Genomic DNA, 26,713 nt, shown 5'->3' on the forward strand with positions numbered 1-26,713 from the left:
CTGCAACTCATTCCTTTAGAGCCTCAGGGGGCCACAAATATTGATTGAATGGTGATAGGGAGAATCGGCGGGCCCTGGAGGTCAGTTGGTGGAGTTCAAAGCTGGTGCGGAGCGGGGTGGGGGGTATAGGGGGATGGTGGGGGTTTTTTTGTGTCTTATGTTTGTTTTCTATTAAAAGTGGTGGCTAAAGCATTGAAAGGTTGCTCTTACAGCTTTGCTCTTTTACGCGGGATCGCCCTCCGGGCTGCGGGCCCAGACGCTGTGTAATTGCTACGAGAGTACTCCCTGCCGGCAAGTTGATGTAGGCAGCTGGGCTGTGTATTACGTTGCTTCTCCACACAATAAAAATGTTTGACTCTAAAATAAACAAGGAGCCTCAGCTCAATTATATGTAAGGATTTAAATGGTTCAGACATGGGAAAACGAAAACACACAAAATGTGCATATAAACAGCCACCCATCAGGTGTATACCATATTGTAATTACTTTACTGCTGGTAAGGTTAAGCTGTACAGATATATCATCTGAAAGTATGATAGACCTCTTTAAAATTCAAAAGCAATTTATTCTGAACCGTGCTTCAATATAAAAATGTGGTACATTATAATACATTACAGAATTCAGTAACATTTCAAAAAATATATAATTTCTTAACATGCATGTATTAATATTTAAAAAGCAAAAACATGTTTTAGCACAGTATACAGAATTAGTGCTTACAAAAGGTGCATGGTGTAGCTGGTGTAGCTGGTGTAGCCTAAAGAGCAGCCTCCCACAAATTGGCATAACATTTTGATATGCCACTGACACTGTTAGTTTTGGTGGCGTTAGCACGAGTAATAGGGCGTACAGCTTCGACCCAGTCCTCAACAGCAATGCATGCAGCTATTCGCCCATTAATGGAAGTCTTTAGTACGGACCTAGCAGAAGACACAGTGAAGCCCAACCGAAGAAGCCAAACAGCGTAGCAGACTATTCAATGCCTTTTTGTTGTATACATTAAAAAAAATATGTGTCTGCTTGACATCAAGTTCACAACATTCCAGGTCTCCAGGAGTAGGAGAACACTGGGGAAAAAATGGATGCAAACTATCTTGATTTCAATAGAACTCAGTATCAACATTTGGAGAAAGAAGCTTGGGTTTTCTGGAAATACATTCATGGCTCAGAGGCTGCATTTGTGGCAAAACATGTATGGCTCGTTCGTTAAGAGAGCGCGGAACTCACTTATCCTGCATGAGTAGCATAAAAATGTACCTTGAAACATAAACACATTTAAATGTCTAGAACCCATACATTCTAAATTTTGAGAAGCCAATCTGTTCATTAGTGTTATAATTCCAAATACCAATTAAAAAAAAGAGTTTATTTTGGTAGCTTCTGGTCCATTTGCTGGAAGGTCCCTCAACACAGTTTCCTTGTTTCCATTACTAATGGTCTTGTGCCTTTCATTGCTGCCTTTGTGGCATTCCTTGTACAATACATATGTGTACTGTACTACGTTTACCCTCACTCCGATCTCCGTAGAACAATGGAGTCTGCAACATCCCATCAGGCTGAGAGAAAAATCAGGGACTAATTAGTACGTCTTGTAATCTTCAAATAAATACGGTTAATTTAAAATATAGCTTTCAAAAAAAAAAACTAATATAAACCTCGGAGATCCTTGAAGGCCAGGAAATAGTTCCACTTATGTGAGAAATACATTTTCTTTACATGATTTGAATAGTAAACACTACAAATAGAAACATTTCAGATGCAAACTAAATAATGGCTACAGAAGGCCCCAAGGTTACAGTGAGAGAGGGATGGCAAAGCACTCAACATGGGCTGTATGAGCTAAAAGTACACTTATGAGAGCGTATTTTGTGTTGGTTGGTGTCAGCATGTGGGCTACTAACGGGATTGACTGCAGAGGGACAGAAAAGGCTATGTAGTTGGTCGGCTTGAGGGGGTTATTGTCGATTCCACAGAGAGGGAACTTGCATAGAGAGTTTTCTGCCACCATCTCCGTACATGCCCGTGATCGAAAATCCCAGTGGTCTGGATTCATTTTGGCATGTTGACTCAGCTCGTGCTTGTAGTTCACTAACCGAATCATACATTTTATCTGGATTCTGACCGGAAGCCAGGGGGGATTTCAATAATGATGCAGGATTGAAGTGGGTGGCAGAATTTTAGATCTTTGTGGTGCTCGTCATTAATAGTTTGGGAGGCCTGTAGAGAAGTTTTAAATTCATAAAATCTGGAGTGGACCAGGGTGCCACTAGTGTTGGTTTCTGGAAGTGTATCTTAAAAAAAAAACCCTGCTATTAGTTCATTTGAAAACATGTATTCAATATTATAAGTTGATTTTCAGTGACACTGTCCGGAACTGGTTTTGATCATGGTCAGCATTTCCATGTGACTAGGTTTCAAACAAGCCCGTCTACTAGTAACATTGTCACCAGTCTTAGTAAACAGCTGTCCACTAGGTATAGAGGTTGCAGTACCACACAAGTATTTAAATGCCAATTGCGAAAGTAGAGGAAATTTTAATGAGTTCCTTCCCCACCACGAGAAGACATCAATTGAGAAATCTTCTATTTCTTCAGCCAGGTACACATATAATTCCGATGCAGTTGATTTTTTTGCCTTTTCAGATTCGGCTTTCCTTTTAGAAAGTACCTTCCAGAATTCACTTTCAGGCTTTCTTTTTGGCGGAGGAGGGCCAGAATCCGAGTTGTCTGTCGTTGATGATGTTTTGGGAGAAAGCTGCTCAAGTTCAAAATCTAATTGCTTTACGTGTTTATCTGCTGCATACTGTTCTTGGAAACCATAGGTTTTGAATCTAGGATCCAAAATAGTTGCCTTACCCAAAATACAATGGTTTTCAATGTTTTTGAATCTAACATGTGTGAGCTCCTTAACAGTCTGACACAGCAATCTGATAATGGAATTGTGATTGCTCGGAGTTGTTTTTTGAGTAGCTTGTGTTCCTCCGTCTTGGCTTTGAGTCCCCTTTTCACCATTATGCTCACCTTCTGAGCTCTCGGTTAATGTGTGCTGTTCCATTAAAGCAACCAGTGATGCCTGCAGTTCAGTAATTATTGGAATTACCATGGACAATGTTGGATATGCCTGTCCTGATAGTTTTTCAGTGGCAATTAAAAAAGGCTCCAAAATTCCCAAAGTGCCTTTTAGGATACTGGCTTCATTTGTTGTCACTGCCTGTGGAATATTCGGGGAATGGCTTTCGTTTATTTGTGCTGCTGCTTCAAGTGCGTCGTTGATGGAAATTTCCTGCTCTAAAACTCTTTTTACCATGTCGTACATGCTGTTCCACCTAGTGCTCACATCTATTTTCAGCTTGGTCTCAGGCAGTTTATTTCGGGTTTGCATATATTTAAGTAAATGACTAGATGCAGGAATGTTTCTAAAGTATTTACTGATAGAACGGCACTTATCAAAAATGTAGTCCACACATCTAACATCTTTTATTGATTCCGTCACAATGAGATGAAAACAGTGTCCCATACATCGAACATGCTTTTCTGAGAGGCCAAGAAGATTGACTGCCTTTACAACAACACTGCCATTATCTGTTGTTATAGAACTGATTTGCTCCATGGGAAGACTAAATTCCTGTAGAATTAGTGAGATCTGCTCTACTAGATTCTCTGAAGTATGCTGTTCCGGCAAAGACCTCACTCCTAAACAGAACTGTTTCCTAACACATGTAGGTTGTTGAAGAACATGAGCAATCAGTGCCAAGTAGGCATCATTTGCTGGTAAGGTCCACAGATCAAAGGTCAGTGCGACTTGATTTGCTTTTCCCAATTCGAAAAAAGCTTCACGCTTGACATACCTTTGCATTTTTGGGAGGATTGAATATGTCAAACTCTTCCTTGAAGGGATATCATAATTGCAATTCAGTTTTCTCACAAAAGAACGAAACCCTTCATTTTCTACCACTGATAAAGGCTGCAAATCTTGTGCTATCATTAAAGCGAGTGCGTCATCCAACTCCTCTTTCTCTTTTGGTTTAATTTTTTTCTTGTTTACAAAAACCGCCATCAATTTTTGCTTTGGTTGCGATCCCATCTGAGCTAGGCTTGCTTTCAATTTTGCTGCGTGGTATGCTTTGTGGGCCTTTTGAAATATGACATACTTTGAATGATGAGCACGTTCAATATGCCTGAGAAGATTACTCGTGGTGGAACCTTTCACTTTAATGATGGTCTTCTTAGTGTCACCACAGCACTTGCATCTGAACTCTATGCTGCTATCAGTGCTACAGGTCCCACTAGTAGTAGCAACCTTTTCATAGTATTCATAAATTGGATGCTGGTTATAACGCACTTCTTCATAATTGCTACCAGCATAAGACATGGAGGCCTGTTGATCATCATCTGCGAATGTGTTCAAAACAACCCTCTCCGATTCCGGTCTATCGGCATTATAGAGCAATTGACCTTGGCAACTCCACTCCTGCTCTGTTGCATTGGACATTGGCTGTTCAATATGCAATGAATCCTCATATTCAGATTGATGATCTGGCAGATCCTGATTTTCCAAAATCTGGGTCGCTATAAAAAAATAAAAAGAATTTACAATGAGATGCGTGTGAATTTTCCATCATTGCATTTCTATGTAAGCGATTATCAAAACTAAGTAAATTTCATACTACCCAAACGAAAATCCCCACTTCAAAAAAATTTCCATATTCTATTTTACTGTTGTAACATTTTCTAAACATACTGCAAATCATACACTGGTTTCATCAAATTTTTAACAAAACACATACATTAATTACAGAGTTCTCTTGTGTAGCAACTTGGGAAATACCGTGGGAGAACTGCTAATCATGGGTAGCTGCTGAAGAATATAAGAAACACCTCTTTATTGTATTTAGCTTGTCTAAGTAAGTGTAGCTGCAGCAAGTGGTGAAAGATGCCCAGTCACTTTTTTACTGAGTATTGTAGAGTTTCTAATGGTAATTCCAAGTTATTATAATGAGACAATCTCCTTCTCATGTGCCCCAGTGAAAGTTCTGCTATCAAACCACTTCCTAATCGAGCACTAGCCTTAATCACGGTTTGTTATTTGAGGGATAGTCTCTATTGTGAAAGGAACAGAACTGGAACTGAACTGGACGTCCTGAAGGTATAGCAAGTTTACAATAAACATGTTGGTCAATAACAAAGCACAGTGTTGACCTCTTCCATTTAAACAGAACTTTGTGAACGATAAGTGTCCTTCAAATAAAAGGCCCTAATAGTAATATTCAGATTGGAAGGACAGAAACGTGATACTTTAAAACAAGCCTATTAGAACTACACGAGAATTTCCACTTAAAAGATGATCTTCCCTTTGTGGACCCACAACAGCTGTATGATATGACATCTTCGCTGGAAATAAACTGCTGTTAGTTATGCCTCATGGAACTATGCAGTTTATTGAGATGTGGCTGTCACTTATTAGAAATACATAGTTAGAAGACATAGGTTTATTTGTAAAGGATTTAATGTTATTGATAGCTTGGAACAACTCTAGCCAGGGCTTAGTCTCTGACAGATTTACCTAAATAATGGCCACGTGACCTATTCTAAAGGTGCATCCTATAATTGATACCTGGGGTCTGATTTATATCTTGGCGGTATGGATACTCTGTTGCAACGGTGATAGAGGATCCGTACCGCCAAGACTGTGGTCCGACTGGCCATTTTAAATGCAAGTGAACCTTTGGTTTAATGAGGACGGAGACAAACGGGCTCCACCCACCTACCTAATTTAGATGGGTGGAATTAGAGATTCGTTTTCACTGCCTAGCACCTGCCAGGAAAACCCTAGTGGGCAGAGAAAACTACAAATTGTCCCATCGCTATGGGACAGGACTCTCAGGGTGAAAGAAGCAGTCTTTCTTATTTTCAAACAGAAAATCCTGCTTTGGGATTAAAAAAAATCAAAGGAAAAGCGTTGTGTTGCTCTGTCATGCTTGACAGAGCTGTGAGTCAAACTGGAACATTGATAGCAACCGACATGTTAGCGGTTTCTGGCTATGCTTTAATAATGACCACCAGCTTGGCGGTCATTTTATAATTTAGTGTGTGTCAAGGTGACTAAGAAATGTACTCTATCGCCCTGACTGCCAAACCTCCATCTGCCAAATTATAGATTAGCCCCCTAGATATTGTGCAAAATGCCTAAACTTGGTTCTATTAAATGGTGGGCCATTATCCTTTTTGAGTGTTGTTGGTACCACCAACCTCTGCAAATATTTCATCCAGGATTCAAAGTACTGACAAAGCAAAAATTGAAAATATTTGTTGAACCACAGGAAATAGTGAATACTCAGTGAGAGTAACAATATAATTAAAAGGGAGCAAACTGATCCAGTTGGTCCATAAAAAAAAACAGCCACTGATGATTACAAATATTCTGGGAGATTTTTTATTATCAATTTCACAGCTGGATTTTGTTTTTCAACAGTATGATACAGTTGACAATGCACAGTGTGCTAAACCAAAAAATGCAAACCTGGCACCATAACTTTTCTCTCAGCAGTGTTTTGTAGATAAGAATACCCATATTACTTTCATAATTGCTAGTCTATGTTTTTCCCTAAAGCTTGCAATATTACAATTCTTTTGCCTCACATTCTACCTGCAGACTGTCAGCTCCTCTTGTATATATTTGAATGCTAACATTTCATTACTCCTTGCCACTTCTTTAAATTTAGTTGCAGAGTTAGCACAACTCCATTTATTTGTTTTAATCACTTTTTGTAAGGTGGTATCTTTCTTCATAGCCTTTTATGACATTTCTATTGTTATGATTTCGGTAGCTAATTCCTTCATATTAAAGTAAATATATTGTTCTGCCATTGAACACTTGCAATCAAGATTAGTTAGTGGATGATGCAATATGCAGTCTTCTAGAATGTATTCTTTTAATGTTTATTCTAAAATCATAATCCATGAGCCTCATTCTCCACCTTTCTATTCTAGGTGGATTTCCATACATTGAAACAAGTGTTTGGTGGTCTGCAATTATCGTGAATGGCTTTCCATACAAGAATAAATGATGATGCTTGCAAATCCACACAACATCTAAACCTACCTTCTCTGCCTGAGTGTATGCCTTTTTTGTTACTGTCATGCTGTGGCTTGTGATATCATTTGTTGAGGTGAGTCTTTTCCAGATTTATGCCAGCCGTGGTCCATGCAGGTAACAGCGGCGGGGCGGTAGGCCGGGTGGGGGGGTTTTCACGGGACGATGCAGAGGGAAAATTAAATAAATAAATAATTTCCCCTTGCATCGCCCCTCGAAATCTCCCCCCACGCGGCCCCACCGCCCCACTGCTGTTACCTGCATGGACCGCTGCAGGTTTATGCTGTGCCAATATCACTCCTAAACCAACTACACTAGAGTCTACCGCCAAGACCGTACACACTTGCAGGTCAAAGTAAGCCATATTTTCCTTTATTTCATTTAATGCTGTGTCACGTTCCTCATTCCACTTGAACATATGTCCCTTTTTAGTCAACTCTCACTGCTAAAATAATAATTGTAGCAAATTGCTCTATATATTGGGTGCAATACCTCCTTAATCCAAGTAAAGAATGTACCTCAAACATATCTAGCAATTCCATCATCTTACGAGTGGTCTCAATTTTATTAGGTCTCATTCTTTTACATGAAAATATATGACCAAAGAATATCAGTTCCCCTTTGCAGACTTCACAATTCCCTGCATTTAGTGTTAAACCCGCTTCCATACGTTGCACACACACGTGAAATGATTTATTGACATATTCTTCTAGAGTCTTCCCAAAAACTAGGATGTCCTCACTATAATTTAAGTTGTTTTTTACTGGCCTAATTACTTTCTGACTGTCTTTAGAAATTCTCAGCTGCTAACGATATTTTAAAATTCAGTCTCTTGTATTAAAATACTCCTAAATGTGTTTAAAAAATCGTAATGTGTTGTGGCTGTTTGTCACTATTGCTCCATTTAAGTAACTTATCATATCTGCCTGTAGCACCCCCAGGGTGTTGCTCTTCTTCAATGGCAGTATTTAGTATTCGCATAACGACACATATGCAAATCTAGTTCATCCCTATCTTTGGAACTGCCAGAATTGAGGACACCCATAGATTTAGTTAACATATTGGATTTATTATATCCTGATCCAAAAGAATCTTAATTTTGTCTTTCACTTTCTTTTGGAAATAGACTGCCACTCTTTGGTGATTAAGTGCTTCGGGTTTTCCTAATTTTTTTTACATGTACAGTTATTTAAGAAGTTTCAGATTCTTCAAGCCCTTAAAACTGTAGTCAAAATCGACTCATTAATTGGTATTGTTCGGTGATCCTATAAGCTGTGAAGGCTAGACCCATAATTTGTGCAGTAACATCACCTAATATACAAGGAGCTGGCACTTAGCCTCTCAACACATGCATCTCTTCTAGAGATGTGACATGATCATATGTTGTTTCTTCAAATGTCCCTAGATTTCTCCTAGATTGTGGGACTCATCAATATATGTTAATATTGGATAGTGTAAGTGGATGTTTATTGACCGTCTTCTTGTATTATGTCACACACATGATGTTACAGGTTACTCTACTGTTGAATACAAAAGTTGTTTGATGTTGCCCAATTTTCAATTGTACTGGTGCCATTTTCTTCATTTTATTCCTTTCAACAAAATTAATTCTCCTTCTTGGTTTTGTCTTCCAACATGTAGAGATGTTCTATGATTTTTCTCTCTGGGGATATTTCTTCAGCTTCTTTCACTTGTCTATTTGCCTGGCATATTAGCTCTTTTTTATTTCTTTTCCAAGTGCTACGTTTTCTAAGCTTAATAAAGCCTTTCCTCTTATGAACAGTTAAAAAAATGGGTATATTTTCCAAATTTGTTAAATTTTTTGATTTTGCGCTAGACATACTCCTGTATGCAGAACTGTTAGTCCACACTTGTAGTACATCTTGTAATTTAGATTTTTTCCAGCGAATTTGACCATGACATGACTTCTATTGGCTATGACTGTAAGTTATCACATGCTTTACATATTGCTTGCAATGTCTCTTTCTGTCCCTCTTTGATTATACCTCCTCTCCTATCCCCTTGCTCCGACCCCTCTTATCTCCCCTTATTCCTACCTGCTCATACACCTCTCCAATTTCTCCTAAATGTGCATTGACTGACTAGCCCATCTGTCACCTGACTCCGATTCTCGATCCCTCTTCCTTTCCCTCTTTCCTACCTGTTCCCATACTTGTCCAAGTTGCCCTATATGTGCATTGACTGATTAGCCCACCTGACCCTGACTTACTGCATCTCCTCCTTCTAATACTATCCTCCTACTCGATTCCCCCTCTGGTTTCTTAGTCTACTCGATCGCTTTCGCCCGCTCCTACTTTGGCCCCCACACCTCACTACGTCTCACTTCTAGCCTTCCTCCACCCTCTCCCCCCCCTAGCCTCCTTAATCCAATACCATGCCCCCTCACACACACCCCATCATAACAGACTACAGAATCCACCCACAGGACTCACCCATCACTAGACATGGCCCGAATTCTTGGTCCATCCTCTACCCTCCCAATCTCTCCAAAAACGCTAAGAAAAACTTTAAACACAAACTACTTATTGGTCATCATGAAACCCTATTTGTCGATAACTACCTTAGTCTCTCCTCCATATTAAAAAACAACTAAATTTTTTACTCCAAACGTCCCTCCAAATGTAAAAGCATCTTTCTCCGCCACCTCCCCATTACTAAATCATGCAAAATCCCATATGGCTTCAAAATGTCCACCTCCCCTTCCCCGGCTTTCCTTGGCGAAACAGACATTTCCATCTTCAAATCCGGTAATATCCTAATCCCAGCTTCTGAAAACCATCTCACCATCTTTGAACAACACTTCGGCACCTTATCCGACCTTCTTTCCATCCCACCTACAAACTTTTCACCCCCCTAGCAGATTGACGTCCTCTCACCCTCCCCTTCCTTGTCCCCAACCCCTCACCCTACAGGCCCTTTTACTATATGTGATGACTCTCAAACCGAATAATCCAATTACCCCCACTTGCTAGCAACCCTCCCTCATCCAAACACCTCAATAGCATACCGTTTCCCAAACCCTATCTCTCTCTTATGACTTCTCCCCACCCACCTCTAGACACACCCACTCCTTCACTTCCCCCTTCCAGCACCCTCCTCCCGATATTCCTATTATTCGACAGCCTGTTCCTATCTCACCTTCTCCTAAATACCTTCCACCCCTTAGCCAAGATGTTATTATCCAGGATTTTATTTCACCTGTACCCCCTCAAGACCCCTTGCCATCTCAGGACACCCTTTACACGGCCATCCCTCCGTCCACCAACTTGAGAACGTCTCTCCACCACCCCCCTGAGCTCCCAAACCTAACACTCCACAGTCCGCTCTCCTTGGATAACTCTGATCCGAATTTAGCACAGACCTTAGCTAACATCAACAGCTATCTTCTGACCTTGGCGTCTGAACTCTCTCAGCTCAAGAAAGTTCTCTCCTTGTCTTCTGAACTCTCTCAACTCAAGAAAGATTTTAACTCCCTCTCCTCTGAAATCCACCTTAACCGCACGATTTCCCCAAACCCTGACTCACAAAACAACTCCAACCCTCTACAGTGGAGAACCCTCTCCCACTGCAACTGCTCCAATTGACCCCACCGTGCCCTGAACCTTCTCTCCTCCTCTGACCTCCTCGAACTTTGTAACTACTACCTCCCTAAATATCCAATTGAACCGCACTCCCCTCAATCTGCCATTCCTGTGATCTTGGGGACAAGCAGAACCCCTTCCTCCCCGTCTCACCCAGGCCCTCAACACAACTTACCACTATCCAAACATGCCCTTCCCCCATAAACAACCCAAAACCCCTCACATGCATGCTGGAAAACTGCCGCTCAGCTGTCAGGCATGCGACTGAAATAGCTGTAACCATTCTCTGCGAAGACATTGATATTGCCTTCCTTACGGAAACTTGGCTCAAGGCCCACTCTACATCTATCCTTGACCTACTATCCCCCACGGTTACTCCATACTTAGAAAAGATAGACTAGATAAAATTGGAGGTGGTTTAGCTATCATCTTCAAAAACAAACTTCAACTCTCGCTTGTCAAGAACTCTGACCCTGCCACGTTTGAATACCTCAGAGCCGAACTTAAAATCCAGGGCGCCAAACCCATTCGCCTCCACAATATCTACCACCCTCCGGGCGAATCCCTTCCCTTCGCTGAGGAACTTTCAGACCTCCTCACTCATTCATCACTGTCCAACTCAAAAACTCTCTTCCTTGGAGACTTCAACCTCCACTGGAATGATATCAAAGATCCTGCTGTTAACCTCCTCATGGATCCTATGGAGATCCGTGACCTTAAACAAATCTGTCACTCCCCAACACACACCAAGGGGTCTACTCTTGATGCCATCATCACTAATAATGATTTAGCTTCCCTTTCCAACATCATCCCAATTGACTGGTCCGAACATCACCTCATCCTCTTCACTATCACCACTACAGCCCCTCCACTCCAAGCCAAAAACATCAAACACAAGTAATTGACCAGAAATCTCCATCTTATCCCCCCTGGCGAGCTAGAAACGAAGCTCAAAGCCCAATTCCTGCTAACTCCCCTCTCCCAAAATGCTAATACCCTCACTGAGCACTATAATAAATCAGTTACTGTGGTCCTAGACCAAGTGGCACCTCCCAAACTAAAAACCCAAAAGAAACATACCTTCCAAATCCTGGTTCAACTCTGATCTTAACAACGAAAGACGCTCCCTTAGGCAGGCCAAAAGAACCTGGAGGCAACACCCATCCCCCTCCCATCTAGCCCTCCTCCGATCCGCTAGGTCCAATAACAAAAAACACATGCTCAATGAAAAGGCCTCCTTCTTCCGCACACAGCTTGATAGGGCCAAAAATAGACCTAGAGAACTATTCAGCATTGTCAAAAACCAAACTTCCTCTGCCCCCTTAAGCTGATAGCCACTAATAAGAAATGCGAAGTAATTGCAAATGTCTTCTATGATAAAGTCACCAAAATTGATCAATCCTTCCTCTTAAACTCCTCCTTCCCCAACCCACTACCTTCCTATGACATTCCCCCTGATCCTCCAGCCCCATCTAATCCTCCCCAGATCCCCTCCCACCCCTCATGCGTTACCTTCCCACCAAAATCCAACCCTTTTCTTCCCCAGCAACAAAAAAAGAACGCCTCCTGGCATAATTTTCACCCTGTCACGGAACATGAAGTCTATAACATAATCTCTAAACTCAAACCATCTTCTCACACCATAGACCCTATGCCCTCTAACCTTGTCCTAGACCTTAAACATATTATTGCCCCTCTCTGGACCACCATTATAAACGCATCCCTGACCACCGGGTGTGTTCCCAAACGCATCCCTCACCACCGGGTGTGTTCCCGCCTCCCTCCAACTGGGTCAAATCACACCCATCCCCAAAAATCCCAACGCTGATCCCAATGACCTAAATAACATCCGACCTATCTGTAACCTCCCTCTTCTCTCCAAAGCCCTTGAAAAGTGCGCCCTGCTCCAACTGGACAATCACATCAACATGTTCGACCTCTTTGACTCACTGCAATCCGGCTTCAGAAAAGGTTGCAGCACAGAATCAGCCATGCTCAATATAGTGGATGACATTCGTCACTCACTTGACAATTGTGAGTCCTCCCTACTCATTGTCCTCGACCTCTCCGCGGCTTTTGATACTGTTTACCATTCTGCCTTACTTAACACTCTCAAAATCCGCTTTGGCCTCAATGGCCATGTCCTCAAATGGTTCACCTCCTTTCTCCAACACAGAACCCAACAAATCAAAATCGAGAACTGTCTTTCTAACCCCACTCCAATCGCCCTCGGTGTACCCCAGGGATCCATTCTCTCTCCCGCGCTCTTCAACCACTTCATGGAACCACTCACCCTCATTCTCAAACGAGCAGGAATCAATTACCACCTCTATGCCGACACCCAACTTTACTATAAAATTAAAGCCCACTTTGATGTCCTACACCTCAATGACACCCTGTCCAAGATCCAGTCATGGTTCCACCACAATCATCTTAAATTCAACCCAAAAAAACCCGAAATCATTCTCTTTGCCCCTAAAAACAACCCTCTCCCCATACAAAACTGGATATCCGACCTTAATTCCCTCAACTGCTCTCTCACCACTACCAACTCAGTTAAGTCCCTAGGCATTACCATTGATTATAAACTTACTCTTTCCTCCCACATAAAAACCACAGCCAAAGGACCACTCTTCACTGTCTGCCATCTCAAAAAAATTAAACCCTTGATCCCGGCCGATGACTTTAAAACTGTTGTCCAATCGCTAGTCCTGTCTAGAATAGACTATGGTAATTCTCGCTGGAACACCTGAAGTCAATCTTGCACCTCTCAAACCTTTTCTCAACCTAGCTGCGAGACTTATCTTTAACTACAAACGGTTCAACCACATCTCCCCTGAACTTAAAACACTCAAATGCTTCCCATCGAAGACATATCCACCTACAAGATTGCATGTATCACGCATAAAGCACTTCACCAAAACTCCCCACGTTACCTCTCAGACAAACTCCACAAAGCAGGCTGCACCTGACAAGGAGTACCAACGCCCTCATACTTATTCCCCCTCTGATAAAAAAGAAAAGCACACAGGCTCGATCCGTCTCTGGAAACGCTCCTTCCATCTGGAACTCCCCGCCTAAAAAAACCTACGCTGTAACCCTTACTACATCAACTTCTAAAGAGACCTCAAATTGTTTCTCCTCAACAAATATTGGGGTCAATAATACCTACCTCAGACACCGTCTCCCGCTCTTGACCTCATCAGGCTCCCCTCTCTTGCCCTCCAACTCTCTCACCTCCCCTTTCTTCCTTCTAACTCCCCTCCCTCACGCTACTACTTCCCCTCCCCATACCACCCTCCCTGTATGACCTTCAAGTATGACATCTAGACTCTAGCAAGGCCTCCCTCTAATCTCCCACTCCCCTATTCCTCTAATCTCCCAGTCTCTGTATCTCCCTCATTTTCCTTTTCTTTTTCACTCCCTCACACCCACCCTAATCTAATCACACTCTACTCACATGAGCTTATCATTGTACTCTTGTAAATAGCACTCGTATTTATCTGCATTTCCTGTTTGTATGGCAATGTTCTTGAACAAATGCATCAATTACTGTACCTCATTGCACTCCTGTAAAGTGCTCTGATACCTCTGGGTCTAGCCAGCGCTATATAAAACCTTTAAAATAAATAAATAAATAAAATAAACATATCTTCTCGGTCAGTTTCATTCAACAATTTTATTTCTCCATGTCTATTCTATGTATCAGCTCGTTTCAGTTCTGGCTCATTGCATAATTATTGTCAAATCCTTATAGAAAACCTATGCAAATCATAGTGAGCCACCAATTTTCTTAGACATTTATGAAACCATCTAGCATTTCATTTTTTCTCTGACACGAAGTATTAAATATGTACCTTTCATAATCAATGTTTCTCTCAGGATCGAATCACTCATTTAAACATTTTAATTCTGCCATCATATGTTCTTGTTTGACCTAGAAGATTACGGCGCTAGTAGTTCTTCTACATCATCTCAGACTTAATTTAAAAAGAGATGATCTTGTATCTGATTGTCTGTGGGTCTTCAAGAAGTTGCTCGTAAATGATGTTTAAATCAGGGTAACCATTTTCCCCATCTTGCTTCTAAATTTTTTGTGTCCGACATATCAAATAGTGGTGGTCTTCTAAATATTGCACTTGTAATGCCATGTGTTTCAGTATGCCACTTTCCTATTGTATGGGACGTAGTCTGTGTAAATGATTCTGACTTCGGTGGCAATGCCATTGTTTCTATATTTATTGCGTCTTCCTTTGTCTTTTTTTTAATCTTCTTTTAATAATCATTTATACATTCGTAAATTATAACAGACTTAAATTCTGCTTCAACTATTCTTTAATTTTGTATGCTTTATTTGCTTGTATTCAGCTTTAACTGTTAGTTTTTTATCCTTTGAGCTGCCACAAGTTTCTTTCTGCGCACTCACATACTTTCACATACTTGTTCTGATTCTGCTACATTTGTGTGTTGGTAGATGTGTGCATATGTGCTTATGATTACCCGGTTGGTCTGGCTCTGCTATGCGAATATGTACAGACTTGTTCTGATACGTATTGTTGTACTTTTGTGTGTGCGTCTTCATGTACTTTCGCACGAGTGTCATTTTTTCCTAGCTCATTCGCCTGGCTCTCGTGCTGGGAAACTGCTTTCTTGCACATGCTCATTCATGTGTGCACTGATTTACACTCGAGCTGTGATGTAATTTATGTTTCTTTTTGTCGTCCCAGGGTCCGCAGAGCACCGTGAGAATATTCAATACTTCATTCAATTTCCAACTTGGCTGATTCTTCTACCATGTGCCACCACATTGCACAGCTCCAGTTTCCACTAGTCGATATTGTCAAATAGCAGAAGCAGAGACACAATGAAGGATTTAGTTTATTGGCAATTCTTATGGGTCAGCGATCTCTGAGTATTATTAATAACAAATCCAAACATTCTAAACAGTGACTGTGATACTTGCTGAATCATGACATCATGAATTCAATTAAAGAAACACAGACAATACAACAGCTACAATTATTTCCAACTGTGTGGCTGAAAAATCTGCCGCAAAGATTTCAAAGAGTTTCTTTAATTTAAATCTCTCTTTTAACTCAACTATAAAATTTGACCCAGAGAAATGCACTTCTAGTTGAAAAGTGGCTCAAAATTCAGATTCAGAAGCAAAATTCGAATCACGGTTTCTAGATGCAACTTTGTTCTGCTCTGGACCTTATGAGTAAGAGAGCTGCATATGACTGATGCTATCTCTGCACGTGTACCCTCTTGTGAACAAAAATAGAATACAGCTACCGGTTGTTATAATGGTAATTGTCTGACTGCATGTTCTCTAAATTCAGCTCTATCTTGGTCCCCACTGTTATAGCCCTCTAAGACCAACTGGTAAAACGGTGCTATAGCAAAACAATGTACATAAATAAGTATTTTCTATAATTTGGGATTTTTAAATGAATTTGTATCATAATACTCTTTATCAAAATTTTTATTGGGGTTTATTTTATTATTGCTGATATTTCATGCTTTAATGGCCTATTTTACTCTTAATTTTCAATGGTGATGTGTTTCACTATCTTTGTATTTTCATTGGATTTGATTATACACTTTTTAGTAATCATTTTTAGAGGCACCAAGTTTCATTATTTTTTATTCTTAGTTAAGCTTGAGTATAATGTATTTATCCATTGCATGTTCATGTTATCATTTATACATATTTTTAACCCATTTTTCTTCATGTTGGCTATTCTTTTGTATTAACATCATTTTAAACTAGTCGTGACATTGAAGTTCTTTATAAATTAATGGCATGTTGTAATAGTATGTATGTATGAACACCAGCTTTCATGGGGCACTGCATTGTCACCCAGGCCAGGCTACAAAAAAAGAGAACCTGGGTTGTACTTACTGAAACCTATTTATCTCTATTAACTCGACTAATGAGCATACTCAGATGACGCAGATTCACCCACACACTGCATATTGTGGTAATTCTTCCATGGAAGTGAAATATAACATGCTACTGAAAAGGCGCATGTAATGCTAGTGTATTCAATGACTGGAAATGTTCTCTCCTCTGGGAGTAAAGGACTAATGGTAGGAAGTGTTTTGTAATAATAGAAGCTCAATTCTCAAGCCAGTTAAGCATTTCCAAAGAGTTTAATGAAAGACTTTTATATTGTCGGATACAGTAGGATTATGTTGTTGGTGAGACTACAGCAAAGCAGTCCCACTGGGCGGTTGCCTTGGGACATCAAATACTGCTATTTTAAAAAAGTAATCAGTGTTTTGCAATTTAAGGGTCTAATAAGGTCCATAAAGATGTGTATGACTGGGGAAGCACCGATCTCTTTCACCTCTAGAAAATACAGCCGTACGCAATCCTTGGAAGTACTGCAATCTCAATATGTGTGATGCTTAACTTTCTTCAGTGTATAGAAGATGTGGTTTCTTTTTCTTCTGAGCCTTATCAGGTCTACTGCTTGGCAGAAAAACTGTTGGGCTACCTGGGAGCACTGCCAACTGCACTGTATGGCAAGTGCACATTCGATAGAGCCTAGGAGTGTAGCCTTCTCTAGTGCATGGGATCAATATCATCTCTGGTGCCTAAATATATTGTTTTCCTTGCTCTTAGTTGGCCACCCAGCCCTAGCAACAAAAATGATGTAATGCTTAGTCTGGTAATATGAAAGTTTAGACGCCAATGCTTACGTTTGGATAGTCCAGTTGGGCAAAGGGGAGATTACCTTTCATGCAACAGAACAGGGCAAAGCTGGATCGGAAGCAGATACACTTCTTATTCTACAAATCAACTTAAGAATACTTAAAAACAGGGCCTGTCATTCTCCGTCTCGTGGAATAGTGGGACCCACATTCAGAATGGACTCTGTTTGTTTGTTTATTGTAAGATGGGTCTATGACTTCTTGTTGGAAGAAGTATTCCGGGTAGCTGAACTGTACATTTATTTATTTTATTTATTTATTTATTTTATTTTTAAAGTTTTATATAGCGCGAACAAGATCTTTGCAGATATCAGAGCGCTTTACAGAAACAGTAGGTAGGATAAACAAGACTCTTAAATCAATATGAGATTCCGTAGACAGTGAGATGCAAAAAATAGGGTATCAGTCATACAAGAGTATACAGAGTAATAACAATCAAGAAACAATAAAATGGAAGCAGTACAATGTCTAAACGGATAAGATTATAGCACCCCAGAGGGTGAGTAAACACAATGTTGAGAGCAAAGAAGTAGTCAGTAGTGGGTGCGTTGCAGGTTATTGAGGCACTCAAGTCCTTGTGTACAATCCAATAGACAAGTTGGAAATCAATAGTATAGCATCCGTGCAATGAATTAGATCCAGAAGCAGACAAAAATGGACTGACATAGATAAATATTCATCCAGCCGATAATGTGGGGGCCAAATACTGTCATTGTTCCAGTATCAATAGTGTTCAGGTGTATTTAGCCATAAGGATGGCCTTCACCTCTTTCTTGAAGAGTATAGTGGACGGGATAAGCCTGGTTTCTGGTGGGAGTGCATTCCAGATCCTAGGTGCCATTCCAGAGAAGGAGCGTTTGTATGTTTTTTCCTTCCGGAATCTCCGTGGTTTCAGGAGGAGAGTGTTTGTGCTTCTGTTGGATCTTGAGCCTCCTGATATGGTCAGCTTATGAGAGAGGTAGTTGGGTGCCTTGTGGTGTACGGCCGAGTGTGTCATACAGGCAATTTTCAACTGAATTCTGGCTTCAATAGGCAGCCAGTTCAGGGTTTTTAAGTCAGGGGATATATGCGAGTGTTTTCTTGAGCCAGTGATGAGTCTCGCGGCCGCGTTAAGGGAGGCTCTTAGGGGAGCCGTTGTTGTCAGGGGGAGCCCGCTGAGAGCCACAATTCCGTAGTCTATGCGAGGAATGACTAAGGCTTGTACCACAGTTTGGAAGTCCTTGGGTGGTAGGAAGGGTTTGAGTTTTCTCAGCGTGTTGATTTGGAAGTTGGCTCCTTTAGTTGCTATGGTAATATGCTGCTGCATGTCGAGATTGCAGTCCAGTGTGATGCCAAGGGATTTCGCTGAGTCCACGATGGTGGGTTGGACATTGAGTGCGGTTAGATGATTGAGCCAGGTTTGGGTGATGGCCTTTTTCGCAGGAGGAGAGATCAGAAGGAACTCAGTTTTCAGAGCATTTAGTTTGAGGTGATTTTCGGCCAGCCAAGCTTGGGTGTTTCTTAGTGTGGCATTCAACAGTTTGATGTCTTCAGGGGATTGAAGCTTGAGGTAGAGCTGAGTGTCATCGGCGTACATATGGAAATGTACCTTAGAAGATTGAAGCAAGGTGGTGAGTGGTTCCATGACGAGGTTGAACAATGTGGGGGATAGGGAGGAACCTTGCGGGACGCCCAGTGTTACTGGCACAGGCGAGGACAGTGCGTTGTTGATCTTGAACCTCTGCGAACGGTTGTGCAGAAAGGACGTGAACCATTTGAGAACCGTCCCGGATATGCCCATTCTGGTATTTAGGAGCTCCAGTAGATTCTCGTGTTTGACCGTATCAAATGCTGAAGAGAGGTCAAGAAGGATGAGGAGGCAAGACTCATTGTGATCAAGGATTTGGAGGGCATCATCTATTATGTGTGTCATGGCCGTTTCCGTGCTATGCTTTGCTCTGAATCCGGATTGGTGGGAGTTGAGGAGGTCAAACTGCTCAATGTGTTTTGTCAGTTGGAGTTGTACGCATTTTTCTAACAGTTTTGCTAGAGTGGTGATATTGGTGATAGGACGATAGTTGTTTAGGTCGGCCGGGTCAGCTGTGGGTTTCTTGAGTATAGGCGTGACTTGCCCAATCTTGAGGGAATCTGGGATGAGCCCTTGTTGCAGGGAACAGTTGATGATTTTAGTCCAGAGTGGGAGGAACAGGGGGGGTGAGGACTTTAACAGCATTGGCAGGTAGGGGGTCTGTGTGATGATTGGCGGGTTTCAAGGTGACCAGCAGCTTGTGAATTGATTCTTCGGAATAGGTGTCGAAGGACGTCCATGAAGCGTTGTTTTTAGCATGAGTGTTAGTTATGCATATGGAGCCGGCGAATCGACTTACATCCTTGATGAGATCGCTTCTTATAGTGTTGTTCTTTTGCTTGAAGAAAGCCGAGAAGTCTTCGCAACTTGGGATAGCCTTTGTTAAGTTGTTGGGTTGTGGAGGTTGCGTTTTGGTTTGGGTTTTGACTAACTCGAACAGTTTTTTTGGTCGGTTTTTAGCTTGATCCAGCTGTTGGCTAAAGAATATTGCTTTCGAGCGTTTGATTTTTCTGAAGTAAGCGTTTCTCTTATTCTTAAGCGTTCTAAGGTTCAGTGCTGAGGGGTCAGATCTCCACGCGCGTTCAGCTAAGCGCATCACACGTCTGTCTTCATTGAGTCTGCCATCGTACCATGGGTTCGAGTTCTTGGTGGAGACTCTCTTCAATTGCAAGGGTGCGGCTTCGTTGATTATTGTAGACATGGAGTCTAGGTAGAGGTTGGTCAATGCATGCACATCAGAGACGTCCGTCGGGGGAAGAAGGAGACTGCCTGTGTGGGCAGGCAAGGACTTTGGGTTAAGGTTCTTCAGGTCCCTCTTCCAAATCTTGGTTTTGGCAGGTTGCGCCGGGTTAAGTTTGACCTTTTCGTTGATGAAGAAGGTGATGATGTGGTGGTCTGACCAGTCGCATGGTTCGATTGCGACTAGTTGGGTAGAGTCTTCTTTGGCGATGATAAGGTCAATGATAGAGCCTTTTTCATGTGTCGGACCGTTGCAGATTTGGGTGAGGTCAAGCGCGTCGAGGAAAGTCTTAAGGCTCTTCACCACAGTGTCTTTCTGGTCCTTCCAGTGGAGGTTGAAGTCTCCCAGGTAAATTTGATTGAGCTGTCGACCGGCGTTGGTGGATATCGTGTCCATTAGTTGTTGGGAGAAGATGAAGTTGTCACCGGGTGGGTGGTAAATAACATGAAGGGAGCACACAGGTTTGCCCTCACTAGTAATATCAAGGCAGATGAGTTCGCAGGAGGAGAGGGAGGGAGAGGGGCCTTCAGTGACAGCTAGGTTGCTCCTGTAGATGCAAGCGATTCCCCCGCCCGTCTTGCCGTTCCTGTCGAGTCTAATAATGAGATAGTTGGGGGGGACTAGTATGTCCATTATAGGTGTGGATGTTTCAGTTAACCACGTTTCAGTCAGAATGGCTAGATCAATGCCCCTTGATAAGATGAGCTCCGCGATGCCAGAGGAGTGTCTCCGGGCCGATCTGCAGTTGAGCAGGAAACACTTTAGTCTAGGGGTGAGGAGGGTGGGAGAATGATCTAAGGAGAGGGGGATATTTTTGAGATTACAGGGGACAGAACTTCTGTCGCTCAGTGTGGGTGGCCTGAGGGGATTTGTGAGAATCGTGGGTATGGGGAGGTGTGTTGTGGGTGAGCGTTTTGTGGGACCTGGGCCATAAGAGCAGAGTAGATTGTGTAAGTCTCGGCCCGAGAGGGTGTTTAGGGTGCGATGGGGACGGCCAGTGGCCTTGCGATCAGGGATAGAGGGCCAGCGCGGGGAGAGCAGGGTGGAGCGGTTTGAGGGGCGCATGGAGTCCTTGTTGGGCGGGGAAGTGTAGGGTAGTGGGTGCCTGGGGTGTGTGAGAAGATGTTCTTTGATGGTGTGGAGCTCTTCCTTGACTTGTAGGAGGGTGGAGATGATCATGTCCAGTGTTGGATTGGGGATGGAATTGGAAGTGAGAGCAGGAGGTGAGTGTTTGAGACGGGTAATGGGGTGGGAACTGGATCGAATGTGACGGGATGTGCGCGCGGTGGAGCAGGGCTCTGCGGTCCGAGTAGGTGGGGTAGCGTTCGGAGGAAGAGAGAGTTTGTGAACAGGGGGCGGGGATGAGGACAGGGGGCGGTTGATAGCGTGAGTGATGGCGCTTGTGGAAGGCGGTGTGGGTGAGTTGGGGGATGAATGTAGACTGGAGAAGGAAGGAGTGACAATAGGGGGGTGAGGGCTAAGAATGGGAGGGGATAAAGGATAAGGGGTTAGGTTGAGGGAGGTGGTGTGTTCCGTGAGTCTGGCCGATGGGGTGGGGTAGTGGGGAGTGAGAGTGGGGGGGAGAGGGGGTGAGTGTTGGTCATGTCGCGGGGCGCGGGAGGTATGCTCAAGGTGGTGGAGGTGGGTTCTGCGCGAGTTGTGTGAGGAGTGGGGTGGGGAGTAAGGAGGGTGGGGGTATTGGGGATGTGTGATGGGGGATGATAATCACCAATGCATGAGGGGTGTGGGGAAGTGAGATCGGAAGGGTGATCGATTACAGCAGCATCTGCGACGTTTGCAGAGGTTGTGTGGTGGGAGGTGAGGAGGGTGGGGATAACGGGAGTGAGCAAAGGGGGGAGATCTTCGCTAGTGCATGAGGGAATTTGGGGGATATGAGCGGGTGGTATGAAATGGGAAGTATGATCAGGAGGGTGACTGATTACCGCGGACTGGGGAGGGGAGAGCTGTGAGATGTTTCTCAGCTGTGATGGGGTGCGGTTGGTGTATATGGGGGAGAGGTCTATGTCTGTGATTGAGAGGTGTGGGGCAGCTACAATAGGTCGGTGGGTCATTAAGGTGCAGGGGGTAGAGGGGGAGAGATCTATGTCTGTGATTAAGGAGTGTGGGGTAGCTACAGAAGGTGGGTGGGTGAATAAGGTGCTGGGGGTAGCGGAGAAGTGCGTGTCGTTTTGGGGCTGAGCTATGTTAGCTGGGTTGTGATTGGAGGCTGTGCGGTTAGGGATGTGAGGACTGGGGGTGCTGTGAGTGGGGGTCCGTGGGTTGGAGAGGTGCTGTTTGAAGGTGGGGAACATGTTGTCTAGTAGTTCCAGGTTCCTGTCTGTGGATTGAATTAGGACAATCCCGTTATTGTAGATAGTGATGGTGGTTCTGCCTGGGAAGAGTTGGGATGGTGTGATGGAGAGTGTTGAGCCATGAGCGGATTTCCTGGTAGAGGAGACGGTGAGTAAGGTGCAGAACACTTTTCTCCATTGGACTCTTCGTGTGGTGTGGAAGATGATGTCAATATTCATGGATCCATTCACCGGTGAGAAATAGGTGTCGACAAAGGGGGTTTCAGGGTGGGTCCTAAGGAAGTTATGTTTAAAGCGCTTAGCGGCTTTTTTGTTGGGTAATGGTGGGTAGATGATTTTATATGTGTGTTTGCCGATGAGATCCATGTTGGGTAGAGGTAGGCGTAGGAGGGTGTACAATAATGATAACAGGAGCAAAAACAGGTGCAAACAACAAATTACATGTAACGATAGTGACAATGGTGAGCAGACTGAGTATATGAGGTAGCAGTCAGAATCAACAATGAAATTAGTGACCTTAGTGAGCAATCAAAATATATGAGGTAGCAATCGGTACGTCACAAGAGAAAGTGAACTGGGTGCAGGTTACACAAGTGTATAAAATACAAGTAAAAATATAATAGTGGTATACGAGGTAGCATTTACATTAGTGAGCAATCAGAGTACATGAGGTAGCAATCGGTGCGTCACAAAGAGAAAGTGAACTGGGTGCAGGTTATAAGGTGTACAAGATACAAGTAATAATATGATATAGATAAAACATTGTCTAAACATTAACAGAGGCAAAAACACTGTCTCTAACACAAGAGGTAGTGGATACACATGGTGTGAACCCAGATAAAGAGGTAGCAGACTGTGTGTTACACGTGAAAGTGAACAGAGCGCCAGTTACAAAAATGTCTAACCTGCCGGAAAAAGGTATAATACTGCAAAAATGTCAACAAGACAGGTAGAATAATATAGGAAAAATATAGTGTTGAGGTAGTGATGAGGTAGGCCCTAGGAAGTGGAGTAAACACTAGGGTGTAAACCCAAGCTAGCCACCCGAGAGAGAGACTGGGCAAAGATGGCCGCTCCATATGAGGAGAAGAGACAGTAGTCCTCTTTTTATTTTTGTGGCTTTGTGTGCAGGGAGGGCAGTTTCGTTTTCAAGCTAGCCCAGTTCCAGAGTTGCTGTGAGGGAGTCTTATCTTGTCTTGAAGGGGCCTCGTGGGCATCTGAAGGCACAGGAGGTGATTTATTGCCTTTCTTTTTAGCACCCCGCCATTTTGAACAAAGGGTTTTGCAAAAGTACAAGCGATGGTCAAAAGAAATACCTTTTTTTTGTCGTGAAGCCTGTGAGTTAGGGGGGGGGTTTGCAGGTTTCCTGGTGAATTAAACAGCGTCCCCGAGCCCTCCACTGCCCTCAAAGGCTGTAAGAATCCTCTGATGTGGGGCGGGGGGTAATTGTGACTGTAGGAACCGGAGAGCTGCTCCCAAGGTCCCGGCGGCAGCCGGTGGGGGGGGGAGGGGGGGGGGGGGGGCCGCAGGGTGTCACATCCCCAGAGGAGGAATCCCCGCTCTTGCCTGCAGGGCGCTCTGAGCCTTAGTGCTGCAGCCCCTTCCGACACAGCTGACGGCGCTGTGTGTTTCACTCTGGTCTCGCTGTTAGACTAAATAACGCAGACGTTAAATAAACGCAGATACTTCATATGTAACCTCTAGGAACAGGTACATATGTCACACCCATCAACTCTGCCCTCATGTGGTCTGGCAGGATCTACTTTGTGGTCTCTGGGTAGTCTGCATGGTGGTCAGTCATGAGCAAGAATTCTTATAGGAATGTAAGGTGTGTGACAAGGAGAATAGTGCAAGGATTCATCTAGGGTCCAGGGGAGGGTCCCACTCCTTGGGCCTTGTCTTCTCAGGAATATGAGGCCAATGTTCTTTGAGAGGTATGTGGCTCCCTAAAGTATGCCCAATGACCGGTTTCTGCCGCTGGCAAGTACTATTATATCCGGATTAAGGGGTAATTCAAATTTTTAATCAGGATTGTTCCAGAATCAGGCGGAGAATAGATGAGGAACTGCACTGAAAATGGTACCTTTTCTCGCTCACTTCACTAGACATCATAGATCAGGAGCACCCTTTCTGAACAAAAGGCTATGTGAATGGGCGGAGACTTGACTTGCCTAGTTAGGGATTATTCTAGAGCACAGAGTTCTTCAACAAAGAAGCTACTTAGCCCCAAAAGTAAGAAATTAACAAAATCTAAACTAAAATAGGAAACAGGGGGTAGAAAGCTAAATTTGATAGCACGCCTAATGAAGAAGACTTTTTCATTTTGGGTTTGAAAATTAATCTGTTCTCAATCTCTTAGTGACTGTGGGACAGAAAACCACAGTTTGGTCATACACACTGAAAACATCCCACCCGCCCATTTTGATTGCTCATATTTAGTAATTCAGTGTATTTGTTTTGCAATCCAACGACATATACTGATTATGTTGTTGATGCAGGGGTTACCACTTCTAGAAAAGGATATACTCTGCACAAAACTGGCCGATCTCAAGATATATTTTCAGGAGATGTAAATATGGAAACCTGCACTCACTGCTTCCATTATGTCACATTTCTTCTAAGTCTATCCAGAACCTACATTTGTTTATTTTCTGGTCAGGCACCTGTCAACTGCCCACAATTCTTTAGGAAAATGAGTCAATTGTATTCCTATAATCATGGTTTCTGATTTGATAGGATGAAGCTTTAGGTAGTCCACAGCTATCTCCCCATTAATAGCCTCCAAATGAGTACAAAATCGAGTCTTGTAATAAAGCATTGCTTGTGAGATTTTAAAAAAGGAATGATGAAACCTGTGTGCTGATAGCAAGTGATGTTTCCATGAATGTAAAAGCTTAATAAAAGTGTGCATAAAAATTGTGAAATCTAATGTCATAATATTGTGCCCTAATCCCCACCTCTCCCGAGGTACCATAAACCATGGATACCCAACTGGACATAAATGTTGATAACTAACTGCTTCAGTTCTCAACGATTAAAGAGTCCATCTAGTTCGGTGTTGTGTTTTGAGGACCATGCTCAGGGAGACTCTTCAACATAATATTTTGGTCAGTGTTGTTTATGACAGTATGATGATTAGTTGGCAGCCTGCCTCAATGATGGCAATGAAGACCATTGCACTGTTAATGGCCTGTAAGTATGCTGGCTACAGACAAAGAGGAAATGGTACCTTTAGACGTCATCTCATGGGATTGATTTTAAATAAGAACCCTAATATGGTTCTATAAAATTGAAAGAGATACTTCTTGTATTAATAGTAATCAGACAGGCTCGACATTGGGAGTGGCACTTAATCTGCTTGATATGCGGTGTTCAGTGTTCCCCTTCTCCTAGGCTAGTCTTTAAAATAGATGACGACAAAATAAGATGGGGGCTAGGTTAGATATCTAATGGGGCACAGTACTGAACTCCGCCACAACAAGTCTCCAATAAAGGGGCAGAAGGTACCAACATTCTAGTCTCTTTAGTTGCTTGCTCCTCGCAAACTGAAATCTGCACTTCTCAACAGGACTATCCATGTCATAGCACAATCCGATTTAAAGAGATAGGTGACTCACCAGATCAGGCTTGGGAAAAGATTGACCAGTTATCTCTGCAGGTTGTAAACAATTACTTAGTAGAGAATGCCACAGCAGACACTATATAGATTCTTTACACAGGTACCTGGGATACCTCTGTCCTGAGTTTCACAGAGAGTATCTGCTAGGCGTGGCTCCTGATAACTGGAGCCCATTCAAAGGTCAAGAGGGAGAGGATAAAAGTCTTACTGATCATCAAACTGTTGTTTGAAGAGCTGTTTTTTCTTCTTGTGTCAAATAACTAATGAACCAGAGTGGGTTATCCCTTGGATTTCTTGAGGTACCTTGGTCTCTTTCTCTCGTCACTTAAACCAACTTAAATTGCTTGCATTGTGGTTCACGTTAAGACCTGCTTTGTTGTGCATCCTTTAGGGAACTCGCAATGGTTGTAAAATAGTCCCTGGGCTCTTCTAAACTTACATCTTACACTTAACAGTGGGTTTGAGGCCCTTAATATTTTAAGCAAAGGTATTTTATGGTATCTGTCTGTTTTAAACTTATGGGTTCAAAGATACACTTTTGGGCATTTTAAGACGTCGTAT

General features: G+C 42.8%; 1 protein-coding gene across 3 annotated transcripts in view; it reads right to left on the reverse strand.

The window, feature by feature from the left end:
* Nucleotides 1-601: 601 nt before the first annotated feature.
* Nucleotides 602-26,713, reverse strand: part of LOC144781483 (E3 SUMO-protein ligase ZBED1-like) — an 86,063-nt gene continuing 59,951 nt past the window's right edge. For all 3 annotated transcript variants that reach the window (XM_078660360.1, XM_078660358.1, XM_078660359.1), the window contains one exon: nucleotides 602-4,568. In XM_078660360.1, coding sequence (XP_078516486.1) covers nucleotides 2,356-4,491 — 2,136 coding nt within the window. In that variant the 5' untranslated portion in view covers nucleotides 4,492-4,568 and the 3' untranslated portion in view covers nucleotides 602-2,355. The remainder of the gene's footprint in view (nucleotides 4,569-26,713) is intronic.

This window comes from Lissotriton helveticus, chromosome 9, assembly GCF_964261635.1.
Source record: "Lissotriton helveticus chromosome 9, aLisHel1.1, whole genome shotgun sequence".
In the NCBI taxonomy this organism is placed as follows: domain Eukaryota; kingdom Metazoa; phylum Chordata; class Amphibia; order Caudata; family Salamandridae; genus Lissotriton; species Lissotriton helveticus.